The sequence below is a fragment of the Phymastichus coffea genome, unplaced genomic scaffold (genome assembly GCF_024137745.1).
Source record: "Phymastichus coffea isolate CEN01 unplaced genomic scaffold, Cenicafe_Pcof_1.1 PCOF00008, whole genome shotgun sequence".
Taxonomy (NCBI): domain Eukaryota; kingdom Metazoa; phylum Arthropoda; class Insecta; order Hymenoptera; family Eulophidae; genus Phymastichus; species Phymastichus coffea.
The window spans coordinates 6,832,752-6,849,863 of NW_026706819.1; the positions used below are offsets into that span (position 1 = coordinate 6,832,752).

The 17,112-nt window shown below is 41.2% G+C and overlaps 1 protein-coding gene across 1 annotated transcript; it reads left to right on the plus strand.

Moving 5' to 3' along the window:
• The first annotated feature begins 1,727 nt into the window (after positions 1-1,727).
• LOC131670431 (uncharacterized) lies at positions 1,728-6,269 on the plus strand. The gene has a single exon (XM_058946032.1). It carries the CDS (start codon positions 1,728-1,730, stop codon positions 6,267-6,269), a length of 4,542 nt encoding a protein of 1,513 aa, XP_058802015.1.
• Positions 6,270-17,112: the final 10,843 nt, after the last annotated feature.

A 17,112-nucleotide genomic window follows, 5' to 3' on the forward strand; every position in this document is an offset into this window, starting at 1 on the left:
ATTAAATAACGAAAAACTCCGAAGCTGATCAATATTATTTTATCATTTTCTAGATGAAAATTTATTTTTTAATTTTTATGGTAATTTCGTGATTTTTTACGCGAAAAATCCAATCAAAAAGGTTGTTCTTTCCCCTTATATCGTATGGGTTGTAACCCCCAAAGAAAAAACCTATATAGTTATATCCACTTTTTTATAACGAATTTTTGAAATTTTTTGTTGTCGAAAAATATTAATATAAACTGAAGATATTGCTGTAATAGTGTTTTCGAAGTAGTTTTTGATGGTGGTCTTCAGCCTTTAAATTTATTTTCCTACAGACCAACAGTGTCATTATCTAGCTCACTTTTAAACATCATAGCATATGGAAAATCAGCAAAATTGGTGATCGACAACTATTCATATAGTATTAATAGGGTTTAGGGGTAGTTCACCCTGGAAATACATAAAAATGAAAAAACGCCGAAATACGTAAATTTTATTTTATCATTTCCTAGATGAAAATGTATGTTTCAATTTTTTTATGATAATTTTGTGATTCTGTAGACGAAAAATCCACTCAAAAATGTAGTTTTTCCCCTGTACATCGTAGGGGTTTCAACCTCCCTGTTTACGGTATCTGCGCTTGGGTATCCGATTCGTTTGTGGGCCTCGTGCAGCGCGGCTGCATCGCACATGCGTCGCAGCTGACCTCGCGGTAAGCTGTGACGCATGTGCGTTGCATCTGCACGTCATTATCGACACGTGTTGGACAATCGAAAGCGGTGCGATATGCTACGGGGTCCGACCGTGCGACGCGCTGTGGGCCTCTCTATTACGCTACGGGTCCTGAATGCGGGGGTGGAGTGGGAATGCTTCGCCCAATATAAGACGGGCATCGCTTTCCCCAAGTTTAGTTTTAGTTTTGTTGCCCTCTTTGACGGATCCGAACGTTCTTATTCTGTGCGCTGCGGTTCGATTTTGTACACGAGCGAAGTAATTGTTGTGACCACGGCGAAAGCATCGTCCGACATCGCGACCAGTGACTCGTGGCTGCTGAGCCACGGACAGGGAGACCTGCTGCCGTAGGTGAGGGCGCGACCAGCCCTCAGAAGTGCCTCCAACTACGCGGCTCTGTGCCCATCAGCTTCCTCAGGTGACGCTGTAGCGAGGGCTGTTCCCGTTCCCGAGACGTCGGGGCTACACCGTCCCTTTAATTTCGGAGGCACTTTCTCGATTCCTCTCCCACTCTCACGAGTCCTACATCATGCGGTAAGTGGACCGGATGATCCACCGATTTGCGTGCGCACATACGACAAAGATTGTAAAGGCGAGAGCCTAGAGGCGAGCGACGTCCAATTTGATGCTTGCGTTCTACTCATTGTAAATTATTATTAATAAAGTTGCTGCATCTAAAGGGCTTTTCCCCACCTATGACTGGGGTTTTTATGCCGGCTAGGTGCAGTCTCGTCCCTAATCTAGGGAATAAAAAGAAACCGCGACTTCTTGTATATTGAACCTCTGAACAGCATCCACTTCCTTGGACCTATCTAATACACACTCACTCCATTTTCTCTTCGGCAGGTAATATTGCATTTATTCATGGTGCCCCGAGTGAGGAGTGTATGATGTAAAGAGGTTCAATCGCTAGTTTGTTGTGTTGTTATAGAGTAAAGTTACGATAAAGGTCCACCTTGCTAAGGGTTCGCGAATCGTGTTAGTTACGTACACGTATATATATAAAAACAATGGCGCCTATTGCGTTAGCGCGTTTGGTCGCGTTGCAGGCCCATCGGAAGGCCGAGATCGAGCAAATCGGGTCTCGAATGAGGGAGCGCGCGCCCGACACGCTCAACCGTGTCATCGTGCAAACTCGTGTAGATACTATCAGGGAGATCTGGGCCGAAGCCCGCAAGACGCACCACGACATTACCTTACGTGCTGAATCAGAGGAGCATCCGTACACTGTCGAAAACGAGTTTCAAGCGATGCGCTGTGCTTACGAGGACGCTTCTGACTGGCTCATCACGACCCTCGCTAACCTCCCGTCGGAGGACAATCACAATCCGCGCAGACGTACACGCGAGGACGATGAGATAGATGACCAACTCGCGAAACTCCCACGCTTAGACCTACCGTCGTTCTCGGGAAATTATGAGGATTGGGACAGTTTCGCGGACATATTCCGCACTCTTGTGCACAATGCTCCACGTCTCGCCGACACGGCGAAGCTTCAATACCTTAAGTCGTGTTTGACAGGCGCTGCAGGGGAACTCGTGAAAGATGTAGCGATCATTGGAGTCAACTATATTTCTACCTGGAAAGCGCTTCATGATCGTTTCCACAACCCGCGCTTAACCATTAATAAGTTGCTCGACTCGCTGTTCAACATGCCGTACTTAAAGAAAGAGTCTGCTGTGGATTTGAGCGCGTTCGTCGACGAAGTTCAGCGAATCATCCGTGCACTCACCAATCTACGAACACCCGTACAGCACTGGGACATTTGGCTTGTGCACGCAATGGAGATACGTCTAGATCCTGAGTCGAGAAAGATCTGGGAGAGCGAATTAATCTATCGCGAACGGCAGACGACCACAATCACGATCGAAGGATCAGATGGAAACCCATGGCGCTTCGCCAAGTTCGTGGATCTAGTCGCGTTCTTAGAACGAAGGGCTCAATCACTACTCGCGATTCATGCAGATAAGGACGAGAAAAAAGGACCGTCTACCAACAGCTCGAACCATAACTCGCGCCGCGTTCATCACGCTAACGCATCCTTGCCAGCGAGAACGTCTAGGTGCGCTCTATGTGCGGGAGAGCACTTCATTTCGCGTTGCCCGACTTACCTTGCTAAAAAGGTCCACGAACGTCAGAGCGACGTGCGTCAATTGAAGCTCTGCTTTAATTGCCTCGGCCAGCATAAGTTCAATAAGTGCAGGTCGACGTACACATGCAAGGTCTGTCGTGAAAAACATCACTCGACGCTCCATCGACCGAGTAACAACCCTAGTAGCGCCGCGCCCAAAAGCACGCAGAATGGCACGAATGCGAGTACCGAATCGGAAGTCCGAGCGAATGTCGCACGAATAGGCGCACACCGCGGCATCGCGGCGCATGCATGCAACAGGAGTGTGCCCGAAGATGACTGCCCAGTTCTCCTAGCCACCGCCTTGGTGAAAGTCGCAAGCCCCGATGGAAGGGAAGTCGGTGCTCGGGCACTCCTAGACCAGGGTTCTGAGGCGACCTTCGTGTCCGAGTCGCTTGTTCAACTGCTCGGACTCTCGAGGGATCGCGTACACACTAATTTAACCGGTGTGGGAGGGTGCGCGGCTGGATTAGTAAAATCCGCAACTCGCTTCACATTACGATCACGATCGGACGCGAGTTTTCAAAAGCAGGTCAACGCGTTTATCTTACCACGACTTACCTCTGATTTGCCATCGCGCGCCTCCACGAAACAGGACCTCACGCAGCTTGAGGTTTTACCTTTGGCCGATCCTTTCTTTAATACGTCGGGTCGGATCGATCTGATGATCGGAGCCGACCTCTACGGTCAGCTGCTGCGCCCGGGCCTCAAGCAGGTTTCGAGCTCGGGCTTGGTCGCGCAAAACACTGCATTCGGGTGGATAATATCGGGCCCCACTTACAAACCCTCGTCACGGCGGGCGGTACACGCAAACTGTGCATCGATCAAAGTCCTTCGGTGCGTAGTCAATAGTGACCTGAGCGAGCTGCTACAACGCTTCTGGACGCTTGAGGAGGTGCCGGCCGTCACCGATTCACTAAAACCGGACGATAAAGCGTGCGAGAAGTTTTTTACTGAAACGCATAAGCGAGGAAGCGATGGTCGTTACCAGGTACGCCTTCCGCGTGTAGAAGAGATACCGCGCGTCGGTATGGAAACGCAGCGTATGGCCTTGTTCTCGTTGACGTATCAGCACAAGCGCTTGGCTCGTGATCCGCAGCTCAACCGCGCGTACACGGAATTCATGCAGACCTACTATGACCTCGGCCACATGGAGCGGGTCCCCGACCATGAGAGAAACAATCCCTACGCGTGGTACCTGCCACACCACGCGGTTATGCAGGCTGCCGCGATACCGCCGAAGATACGCGTTGTTTTCGATGCGTCGCGTCAAACTCGGGACAAGCACAGCTTGAACGACTTTCTCATGGCCGGGCCCCCGCTTCAAAGTGAGCTTGACCTCATTTTACTCAATTGGCGTAGATATCGCTATGGCTTCACTGCCGACATAGTGAAAATGTTTCGACAAATTCGTGTAGCGCGCGAAGATCAGGACCTCCAGCGCATCGTATGGTCACCTGTCGCCGAGTCACCCCCCATTCACTATAGACTGACGACGGTAACCTACGGTACTTCCTGCGCGCCATACCTAGCTATTCGTACTCTTCTACAGCTAGCTCGCGACGAAGAGAAACGCTTCCCACTCGGCGCGGCCTGTCTCGAGTCAGAAACGTATGTCGATGATACTTTCGCCGGCGCGGACGACCTCGCAAGCGCCATACAGAAACGCGACGAATTGATAGCCATCCTGAGATCGGCCGGCGTCAAGTTGGACAAATGGGCGGCTACGCACCCCGAGCTACTACCTTCAAGCACGACGCAAGGCAACGGCTGCGTGTCGAAGGAAATCGACAGCGAGAAGGCAGTGAAAACCCTCGGTGTGCACTGGTCGCCTTCGCTGGACTGCTTCAGTTTCACCATCGGTGAGATCGAGTGCCGTCGCGAAAAACTGACCAAGCGAACTATCTCCTCCGATATCGCGCGCTTATTCGACCCACTAGGCTGGCTCGCGCCAATCACCATGACCGCAAAGACCATCCTGCAAGATTTATGGCTCGAAAAGGTAGACTGGGACGCCCGCGTGTCAGGTGAAGTTTTTGATAGATGGCTCACCTACTGCCGCTCCTTAGGCCTTCTCTCGTCGTTATCCGTGCCTCGTTGGTTAGGCCTCTCGCAGCGTAAGTCATACGAGGTACATGGCTTTTCGGATGCCTCCAAACGTGCGTACGCTGCCGTTGTCTACCTGCGGATTGATAACGGTGACGGTACCTTTGCCGTTTCGCTACTCGCGGCTAAAACAAAGGTCGCGCCCGTGAAAACTGTTAGCATACCTAACCTTGAGTTGCTCGGCGCAGTGTTGACAGTTAAGCTCGTCCGCCACCTGCAGGGGCTCGAGTTCGTGAGGTCCGCGCCGGTGCGCCTATGGTCAGACAGCCGAATCGTCCTCATGTGGCTTAAAAAACATCCGTGCCACTGGAAGACGTTCGTCGCTAACCGCGTCTCGCTCATACAGACCGAGTTACCTTCTGCGACGTGGGATCATGTACCCACGAAACAGAACCCGGCTGACATAGCTTCTCGCGGCGCTACCCCCGCCGAACTAAAATCGCTCGATCTATGGTGGCAGGGTCCACCCTGGCTCGCTTCTCACTCACAAGCATGGCCTCAGTCGCCAGAAACGGTGCAAATCTTGCACACAAAGTCGAGAAATGACGAACCAGAGATGTTGTCGCGGTATTCGACCTTAACCAGATTGACACGCGTGACAGCTTGGTGTTTGCGACCGTTTTTACAATATACGCGGCGCAAGGCGCAAGAGGGTTTATACACCCCGTTCCTCTCGACGGCAGAGCTCGACAACGCCCGGCAGGCGATCTTGAAGCTTGCTCAGTCGCACGTATTCGCCTGTGAGATCGAGCTTTTACGGGACGGTAAGGGCCTGCCCAGACGACACGCTTTGCACTCATTGAGGCCGTTCCTCGATAGCGACGGAGTCTTGCGGGTGGGAGGCCGCTTAAGTAACGCGCCGCTACCTTCTCACGTGCGAAATCCGCCGATTCTACCTCGTCAATCGGCCCTTAGTCGATTATTCGTCGCTCATGCGCACTGTAAAGCCCTACATGGTGGACCTACTCTAACCACAAGTGTTCTGTTGCGATTCGCATGGATCATAGGTATGCGTGCGCTTATCAAGTCCGCGATCCGCAAATGCGTAAAGTGCCAACGCCACAAACCCCGCTTGGCCCATCAACTAATGGGCAACCTACCAGCCGAGCGAGTGACGCCTGCTCGCCCTTTCACCACCACCGGCTTGGACTACGCCGGACCGTTCCAAGTGCGTACCTCCAAGGGCCGTGGCCAACGCGCTTTCAAAGGATATATCGCCTTATTTGTTTGTTTTGCCACCAAGGCGATACATCTGGAACTGGTGAGCGACCCAACAACACCTTCAGACGACATGTCGCTTGTCTCGCACCGCTGACGCTGGATCATCGAAAGGATCAAGAGGAGCCGTCCAAGTGGGAGAGATCGACGCGTAAAACTAAGTCGCGATAGAAGGTTCGTCCTTAAGGACGAAGGCGGGCGGAATGTTTACGGTATCTGCGCTTGGGTATCCGATTCGTTTGTGGGCCTCGTGCAGCGCGGCTGCATCGCACATGCGTCGCAGCTGACCTCGCGGTAAGCTGTGACGCATGTGCGTTGCATCTGCACGTCATTATCGACACGTGTTGGACAATCGAAAGCGGTGCGATATGCTACGGGGTCCGACCGTGCGACGCGCTCTGGGCCTCTCTATTACGCTACGGGTCCTGAATGCGGGGGTGGAGTGGGAATGCTTCGCCCAATATAAGACGGGCATCGCTTTCCCCAAGTTTAGTTTTAGTTTTGTTGCCCTCTTTGACGGATCCGAACGTTCTTATTCTGTGCGCTGCGGTTCGATTTTGTACACGAGCGAAGTAATTGTTGTGACCACGGCGAAAGCATCGTCCGACATCGCGACCAGTGACTCGTGGCTGCTGAGCCACGGACAGGGAGACCTGCTGCCGTAGGTGAGGGCGCGACCAGCCCTCAGAAGTGCCTCCAACTACGCGGCTCTGTGCCCATCAGCTTCCTCAGGTGACGCTGTAGCGAGGGCTGTTCCCGTTCCCGAGACGTCGGGGCTACACCGTCCCTTTAATTTCGGAGGCACTTTCTCGATTCCTCTCCCACTCTCACGAGTCCTACATCATGCGGTAAGTGGACCGGATGATCCACCGATTTGCGTGCGCACATACGACAAAGATTGTAAAGGCGAGAGCCTAGAGGCGAGCGACGTCCAATTTGATGCTTGCGTTCTACTCATTGTAAATTATTATTAATAAAGTTGCTGCATCTAAAGGGCTTTTCCCCACCTATGACTGGGGTTTTTATGCCGGCTAGGTGCAGTCTCGTCCCTAATCTAGGGAATAAAAAGAAACCGCGACTTCTTGTATATTGAACCTCTGAACAGCATCCACTTCCTTGGACCTATCTAATACACACTCACTCCATTTTCTCTTCGGCAGGTAATATTGCATTTATTCACTCCCTGAGTCTGAAACTATGCGGTTTTGTTGTTTTTTAAGTAAGAAATTTTTTTCAATTTGTTTCATCAAATAAGATTCAATACAACCAAAGTTACTGCTGTTTAACTGTTTTTAGGGTTGACTTTTTGAGGGTGGTTTTCACCCCCTTGGCAGCTTTTTCCGCCAATAAAAAAAAAAAACGTGTCTCTTATTTTTTTATCAAGTATAACTTATCTCAATTGCAACGAAATTGAAGGCGGACGGTTGGGAACGTTCCCTTTTTAGCCGTTATCAGTTGAGACATCATGTCTGAATCAAGATCATTTTAAAATCAAACATGCATATTGTGCTAAAAAAGAAATTATGACTGCCGATTCTAAAAGTGCGAAAAATAGTAAGTTAAGATACAATATTTATTATTTTATCTGTTACGATTTCAAAGATCATTTTAAGGTTGTTTTATACTGCATTATTAAATATTGGTTATATGCTATTGTATAAAGTAAGTTTAAAATTGAAAATACGTATTTAAAATTATTAAATTTATTAAAGTGATTAAAAATTGAATGAAATACACTTTTGAGTTTAGGTATCACAAGTTAGCGAGTTATTATTCTGACTAAACAAAATGATACATGATATACCAATTAATATTACATTAATCAATAATCGTTGCAGTAATCGTTGAGTGCTTATAGACTTTCATCCCGCGTGGTCAGAACCTCTTGGCCACATTGTGCAAGCGTATTTTTGCAGTTAACTGCAATAAATTCCTCTTAGATTTTTATTTTAGTGCATACTTGATGTTTAGCCCGGTGTTGATGTAATCTCAACCCTCACCCACAGTAAGAATCTGTATTTAATTTGCTGTCTGTTACTTTGTTTCACCCGTTTCTTCCAATTTTCAGTCGCGTGAAACGCATACGTTGCATCACCCATTTACCAAGTAGCTGATTGAGGCGGTAGTTAGCTTCACAAAAAGGAACAGGAATTTTGTAATAGCGTTAAATAAATAATGCTTTATTAAACAAACCGTTATAATCTATATTAAAATATTATTCGAACAATTATTTGTTCCACCCGAGGTAGCACAAGTGTCATACTTTGTGATTTTCAAAGCATAAAACATTTGAAATAAGTTTCAAATCATCTATGAAGATATTTTGCTCTACCAAATTAATAACTTTTTTATTTTCAGATAGAAAATTAGATTTTGCTCAAAGAATAAACTTTCATTCTAACAATTCATCTATAAAAAGGGTCTACCTGTAATTTAAAAAAAATCTCTCCCTGATGTAATCTAAAAAATTTGTCTTCATATAACCTGAGATATATCCTGATATCATGGAGTTGAACTCCAGCCACGTGTTAGATGGTAAAGTTTTTTCCCACATTATCAATTTCAATCATTTACATTTGCAATCTTTAAAAATTTGAAATTAACGATATCTTTAAGGTGGAATAACTGACGATGATAACACAATACTCGAAGAATTTGAATCATTTTTTGATGGAGAGGCAAATGAAATTGATGAAACAGGAATTGCAAAAATTAATCAAAGTAAAACAAACAACAAAGTAAATTAAAGTAAATCAAAGTAAAACATTAAAATAAAATCCCTTATTAATACACCTGAAAAGCTAGATGATTCTAATTTAAATAATCAATCTTTGCATAAGAAAACTCGTATTGGAAAGCTTAGTCCTCACAGTAACATCTGATTTAGAATATTTACTACAAAAATCAGAAAAATCAGCAGAATCAATAGATGAGAGCATATATGAACTGCATTGGTAGTCGATTCGATCAATCGATACGTTCGCGATTCGGTAGCACTCGCGATGCTAGTAGGCCAAGCAACAGGGCTTGAAAAGAGTGATTTCGTGACAAAAATACTACCTGGAAACCGAGTGTGCAATCGTGTGCAGATAAGTTGAGATATCATTGGTGTTATGTTTTGGACACGCAACTCCTGTCACCCTATTTGTTATAAACATTTTAAACGAAAAAAAGGCATTTTTTTTAGTTTTTTGTTAATAACTCTGCGAATAATGTAGCGATGTTAATGATATAGGTACACAAAATGTAGGTAAAACAATTACGAACAAAACTAGACCTCGAGCGACAAAATCGGATAATTAGGAACCGAGGAAAACCCGGAAAAGTGGCGAAATTTAACATTTATTTAAAAATTCATATCTCCGTCACTTTTTATTTTGTAGGACTGAGTCTTTGCGAAAATGTAGTATTATTTATGTACTTCATGTGTGCCAAAAGCTGACGCTGTGAAGTAAATAGTTTTCATGTAATCGTAATTTCAGTTTTTCTAAGCGATATTTTTCATCATCTCTCCTTGCGACAGTGATTTTTTCATCTTAAATTTGAAAACGGTTTTAAAAAATGCAGATTCCACCCAACAAAACGTATATTCTAGTTTTTCACTTAAATTTTTGCAAGTGTGTGATAAATGCCGGGAAAGTCGACTAAAAACGGCTGAGCGCACGGAAACGTTCGAGTGGTGGGGGGAGCAGCAGCCGAGGAGAGGCACACATATATAGTAATAGAGGCGCGCTGCGCCCTCTTATAATTTTTCCATCTCAATATCTCTGCAACCATAAATGTTATCTTAACAATTTTTTTTTATTTCGGATCTACTGAACTCCGGGAAATCAAATATTTATTTAGAATTCGTAAATAATAAAAGGCTAAGCATAAATTGTTGAAATTAAAAAAAAATTTAACCCAATTTTATTGGTAAAGAAATAAATGATTGTGAAAATATGCAGAAGCGTTGTTTACAGCTGTACGTTAACTGAGCGCGTGGCGTCACTTTCTCTTCTCGTTTGAATGCCCAACGGTCGCAGCCTCAGTACAATAAAGATGAAGAGAGAAATAGAGAAAGAGACAGAGCGAGAAAGAGAGAGAAGAAATAGTATTCCATTGGAAGAAAGAAAGAGACAGAGAGAGAGAGAGAGACAGAGAAAGAGAGGAGAGAGATAGATGAAAAGAAAAGGGAATGGGGGCTGGACCAAAATCCAGCTTCGTAAACATAATGACAACATTTATTTTGAAGAACATCGGAAAGTAATTAATTTATTGATTATTTATAAATTCTAAATAAATAATTGATTTCCCGGAGTTCAGTAGATCCGAAATAAAAAAAAAATTGTTAAGATAACATTTATGGTTGCAGAGATATTGAGATGGAAAAATTATAAAAGGGCGCAGCGCGCCTCTATTACTATATATGTGTGCCTCTCTTCGGCTGCTGCTCCCCCCACCACTCGAAAGTTTCCGTGCGCTCAGCCGTTTTTAGTCGACTTTCCCGGCATTTATCACACACTTACAAAAATTTAAGTGAAAAACTAGAATATTCGTTTTGTTGGGTGGAATCTGCATTTTTTAAAACCGTTTTCAAATTTAAGATGAAAAAATCACTGTCGCAAGGAGAGATGATGAAAAATATCGCTTAGAAAAACTGAAATTACGATTACATGAAAACTATTTACTTCACAGCGTCAGCTTTTGGCACACATGAAGTACATAAATAATACTACATTTTCGCAAAGACTCAGTCCTACAAAATAAAAAGTGACGGAGATATGAATTTTTAAATAAATGTTAAATTTCGCCACTTTTCCGGGTTTTCCTCGGTTCCTAATTATCCGATTTTGTCGCTCGAGGTCTAGTTTTGTTCGTAATTGTTTTACCTACATTTTGTGTACCTATATCATTAACATCGCTACATTATTCGCAGAGTTATTAACAAAAAACTAAAAAAAATGCCTTTTTTTCGTTTAAAATGTTTATAACAAATAGGGTGACAGGAGTTGCGTGTCCAAAACATAACACCAATGATATCTCAACTTATCTGCACACGATTGCACACTCGGTTTCCAGGTAGTATTTTTGTCATGAAAAAATCCCTGTTGCTTGGCCTATAGAGCGAACGTCTAAGAGAGAGAGAGAGGGGGCGCGCGAGAGTTCAAAGTTTTCAGTTAACCCTCAACTGTTGTGCGATATAGTACTGCGAAATAGATTTCCACTGTAATTTGTCGTTATTTCCATTCGAAAGTTTACTTGATTTTTTTGAATACGTGCGCGAGTAAACACGGACAATAAAAGTAGCAGCAAAATACAGCAGCAGCGAACAGTAACATAGATTAATTGCAGGCACCGATCTTCGTGACCGAGGCAGCGTAGCTGGTTCCAGAGGAGCACCAAAATTTGATTTTCTTCAACAATTACGACTGATCACCGTAATTACACCGCAGGGTAGGTGCACCTCCCTTTTTTGCGCGATAAAATACTGACGAAAGTATTTTGTCTATCGCAACCGTTTGTGTGTTCGCGCCAAGCGTTAGTTTTCGCGGTAGAATTTTGAATTCTCTCTTTCTTTCTCTCTCTCTCTCTCCCTTTCTTTATTATTAATAAAATTAATGAAATTAATTTTATTCACCATATTACATTATTTCGTTCCCTTTTAGTTTAACGGATCCGTCACCGATTAATTTTTAAACCGATTTTATCTAGGGGATAGTTTGAGTAAACATTAGGTCACTCACAAAGATAGATCGAGTGTCACAAGTCAGGTGACTTAAGGTGAGTTCAACTCTGTTGGAAGGAAGACATCGGTACGAAAGTATCAAACATAAAGGCGAATACACGTATACTCATACGTGTTTAACGGAGCGGCGGTTAGCTCTACATCGTGCGAGTTTGCTCTTTAATAAACCCATTTTATACCAGCTAATCCACCCCGTTACAGAACCAGAAGAAAAATCTAAAAAAAATGTATGAATCAGACGTAGAATTAGAAGGACTCAAAATTTTATTTAACGTTTCAAGTAAAATATTAGATAGGAATAAAAAAGTGGGAAAGACTGGTGGTGCAAATACATTCAGTAACCTTCCAGATAACATATTCAATAATTCTTCAAATGTGGACTTAGCATTTTAGATAACTCATTAGTTAATATCAATTTAAATTCAGTTGGATCTGCTTTACGTAACAAAACAGTTGAAGCTGTTTTATAAAGTTCTGTTGGCTGCAAAAAACTGCTGCTTTTTTTGTAAAGAAAAAAATTAAAAAAAGGATCCTAATATATAAATTCTGTATACGTAATTGTCTGATCATTATGTAAAGATTCATAAAAAAAAATTAGTTGAAAAGCTAAAACATTTAAAGAAAAAGATTATTCCATGAAAAAAAAATGGTAGTGCTGCTTTAAAAAGAAAATTTATTTTGACCAATTGAGAATCAAAGCCAATCATATGAATAATTTGAATGCAACTGATGGAAGTCAATATGTTTTACGTCGAAGACCTAAAATGTTAGGAAAAAATATTTCATTTTACTTACTTTGCTACAACTGTACTCAATCATTTTCATTAACATCTTTACGCAAACATGTAAGACAGTGCACTAAATTATCCTTCACAAAAAAGCATATAGTTCAAGCCAGAGGTAGAGCAACAAATGGCGAATATCACGAAACAGACAGTAAAATTGCTATAAATATTATTTTCAAAATATGCGAATCTGATGCTCTGCAGTAAACTAGATATGACGAAGCTGTTTTCGTATGGTTGAATGGAGAAGCGTCAAAGTATGAAACAACTCCATATAATCATAAACGAGTTAGAGCAAATCACAGTCGTCTTGGAACATTGTTGATGGAGATGGAAAAGCTTAATCAAGATGTCAAGGAGGTCAAAGATATATTACATGAAGATATGTATGAGGTTTTCACAAAGACTGTCAAGATTATAGGTAAACCAAACCCAAACACGAAATTTATGGAATCTCTAGCTACTGCTAACACAATGTTCAATTAAATCCCACTAGTATCTAGTATACTATATATAAGTAACAAAGTACTCTAATAATAATGTAAGAGAAATGGAATAAAAAAATTGTGCAGATTATGGCACATAAGTATAGGCAACATCATTGCTGAAATACATGCACTAACGAGAAGACAGAAATTTATTGAATTACCAAAAAATGAGGACACTGTCAAATTTAATGCTTGACTGGAACAAGATATGAGTAATGCATACTTCAGATTAAAACTAAATTATTCTGATATTGACTATGAGAAACTAAGAAATATTATTTTTATTTTTTGTACAATCTACAAATGCAAGACGACCTAGAGAAGTAGAGAGGATAGTGTTAAAAGACTATAAGATGATGTCGACTGATAAATTCCTTTATGTTTTTATTACACTATAAATGCACACTTGGAACAACTTGTATCGTACAGGATTCAAGCAAAAATTTAAGATAAAAACCCATACTTATTTATAAATATCCATGATGTATCGGATAACCCTTTTTCTTTTGTGTCAGCTTGTGTAGTCATGAAAAAATATGCTGAAACATGTAATGTTGGAAATCTTGAAACTTAGAGGAACTAGGATACGCATGAGAGTCGCTATAGATGGCAAGGAAAGTGGTATAAATGAGAATGAAATTTAAAAATTAGCAGACTATTTAGGACATACTCCTGTTATTCACAAACAGAACTATAGACAAAGAGTTTTTAATAGAGACGTTGCTATTTCTAAAACTGTCAGAGAGGCTCAAGGATTGAAAAATGACGCACTTACAGATATAGATAATATAAATATTAATATTGAAGATGTACATATAAATTCTGAAAATTTAGAAAATAATAATCACGAAATAGAAAAAAATGAAAGCTTCAACTTTACTACTTCAGTACAAAAAACTAAACTAAAAAAAAATATCTTCTACTGGTAATAAAAATTATGAATAGCTAACTTTTACATTCGTACTGATTCATATAGTTATAAGCTTTTATGTCTTAATTTTATAGGTCCTGTTTCAAAACCTGTAATCCTAGAACGCCATCATAGACTGTCATGGACAGGCTAATTAATGAAACTACTGTTATCAAAGTTTCCAAATGCACTATATAACAGATATCTTTTTCCAGATGCAGTAGTTGTTAAGAATTTTATACGTAGGAGGGGAGATTTATAAGTCTTTACAAAATCCAAGAGATGGCGCTCGTCACGCTTAAATTATGATGTTTTTGGCAAGCAATACTACTAACTAGATATCGTACAAAGTTTCAGCTCGGTTTATTAAGTCGTTTTTTTGTGAGCATTGGTTGAACAAAAAGTTATTGGTTTATTTGAAAAATGGAAAAAACAGTTTCGAGCGGTGATAAAACATTTTCGTTTGAAAGCCTTACACCAAAAGAAATCACAGTTGAGTTAAACGCCGTTCATGGTAAGTCTGCCCCTGTATTTAAGACTGTTTATAACTGGGTAAATGAATTTAAACGCGGCCGTACGACAACAAAAGATGAACCTCGTTCAGGACGCCCCGTAGAAGTGAGTACGCCCGAAATGGTCAACAAAATCCAGGATATGGTGTTGAGTGATAGAGGATTAAAATTGCGAGAATCAGTTGAGGCCACAGGGGTATCAAAGGGTACAATCATATCAATGTTGCATGAAAAATTAGGGATGAAAAAAATATCAATAAGATGGATACCGCGTTTGCTCACTGTTGAAAACAAACGAACCCGCGTGGTCCTCTGAGGCTCTTTTGGCACACATACGTCGTAATTCGGAAGACTTTTGGCGTCGACTCATAACTGTAGACGAAACATAGGTACACCACTACACTCCTGAAATCAAAGAACAGTCCAAACAATGGATTACCGCAGGAGAACCCGCCCCAAAGAAGGCAAAGACAGTAAAGTCAGCTGGCAAGATTATGGCCATGGTTTTCTGGGATGCGTATGGAATCATCTACATCGACTACTTGGAAAAGGGCCAGACGATCACTAGGCAATATTATGCGTCATTTTTAGGTCAGATGAAAGAAAATATCAGAGAAACACGTCCTCACTTGAACAAAAAAAATGCCTCTTTCTTCAAGACAATTCTTGAGTTCACACGTGTGCAGTTTCGATGGCAAAAATTAACGATTTAAAGTTCGAATTAATTGACCGTCCACCATATTTGCCTGATTTGGCACCCAGTACCTTTTTCTTATTTTTTAACCTCAAAAAATGGCTTGCCGGGCAACGATTCACGTCGAATGAAGAAGTCATCGCCGAAACAAATGCCTATTTTGAGGGTTTTCAAAAATCATATTTTTCTGATGGCTTAAAATACTGGAAGGCCATTTAATAAAATGTATCGACCATGAAGGAGATTATGTTGAAAAATTAAAAAAAATTACATATGCAAAACTTTTTTTCCTTCTTTTTATAAAGACTTATTTACCCTCCATCGAACAACCAATGATTCCATCTTGAAATTGAGGAAGAGCCCCAGGTGAGGTTCTGGATATACACTACCGTCCATAAAGATTTGCCATCCCCTTGCTGAAATCATCAAAACTTTAGAGTTTTATGGCTCAGTTTCTATAAGAGCTAGAAAATCCTGCGGGGTCTCATTTGAAAGGTCTTGCCAAGACCTTTCAAATGTTGTAAAACATAATTGATTTTATTTGTTTTTTGTACAACTTGTGACGTCATAAACAAATTGTTTTTTTTAAATTTTTTCACATCAACTTCGACCTCGATTTATTTATATAACGGATTCTACGATGGAAAAACTGTATTAGCCATTCGATAGAGCTTTCAAAAAGCCACAAAATCCATATCCGGAAAATTTTTTTACCTTTATTTTTTATGAGCTATATGGTGTTTTATACAAAAACAAAGATTTTTAAAAAATGGGCTGTATTTTTTTTATTTTCAACTCTAAAGAAAAAAACTCTCAGAAGAAAAAATGTAGTATTTTGCAAGAGCTATCAAATGCGCCACTAAGAATTTAAAAAAAAAAATTTTTTTTTCACGTTTTTTAGAATTGAAATTTTTCTAGAAAAAAAACTGAAATTACATATATTTAATAAAATTAGTTAGTAAATAGTATTTATAACTGAATGATCTTACAAACAATGATAACAAGATACATTTATTGAACCATAATTTATTTTTTACTCAGAATAGATTAACATATTTTGGTTACAATTTTTCTACAAAATTTATTTATTACAACGTTTCGATAATAACATAGCAATAATAATTTCATTTTTTATAATACTAATAACGCTTGTAATTAATATATTATCACAATCTAAATATAAATTTCAGTTGTAAACAAAAACGAAACAATACTAATTATTTAAACGTTTTTTTCATTGAAATGTCCACCTTTGTTTGCTATAACTACTTTACAAATTCGAGGCATTCGTGCTACAAGTTTCTCTAAAGTTTCTGCACTTATATTTTTCCACTCATTTTCTAAGATATTCCAAAGATCCTTCTGGGAAGTAGGTCCTACCTTCCTTACAGCTCTATCTAGATCATCCCACAACAGTTAGATAGGGTTAAGATCAGGAGAGTACGGTGGCCATTCCATCACAACTAATTTTTTTTTCTTCTCCAATTGAGCAAGATAACTTTTACATAACTTTGAAGTATGCTTTGGGTCGTTATATTGTTGGAACGTAAATTTGCGACGAATTATTCTTGTTCCGGAAGATACAACATTTTTTTCAAGAATTTTTTTGTAACCTTCTTTTTTCAACTTGCCATCAATTTTAAGAAGGTCACCAACCTTAGAACCACCAAAACAACCCCATACCATTACTAAGCCGCCACCATGTTTAACCGAAGCACACATATTTTTCTCTAAATGTTTTTGCTTATTTTTTCTCCGCACAAAACATCTGCGTTTACTACCAATAACCTCGAATTTGCTGTCATCAGACCACAAAACTTTTT

Excerpts from the sequence above, each read along its gene's own strand:
- LOC131670431 (XM_058946032.1), top strand. The coding sequence starts at position 1,728 with ATGGCGCCTATTGCGTTAGCGCGTTTGGTCGCGTTGCAGGCCCATCGG.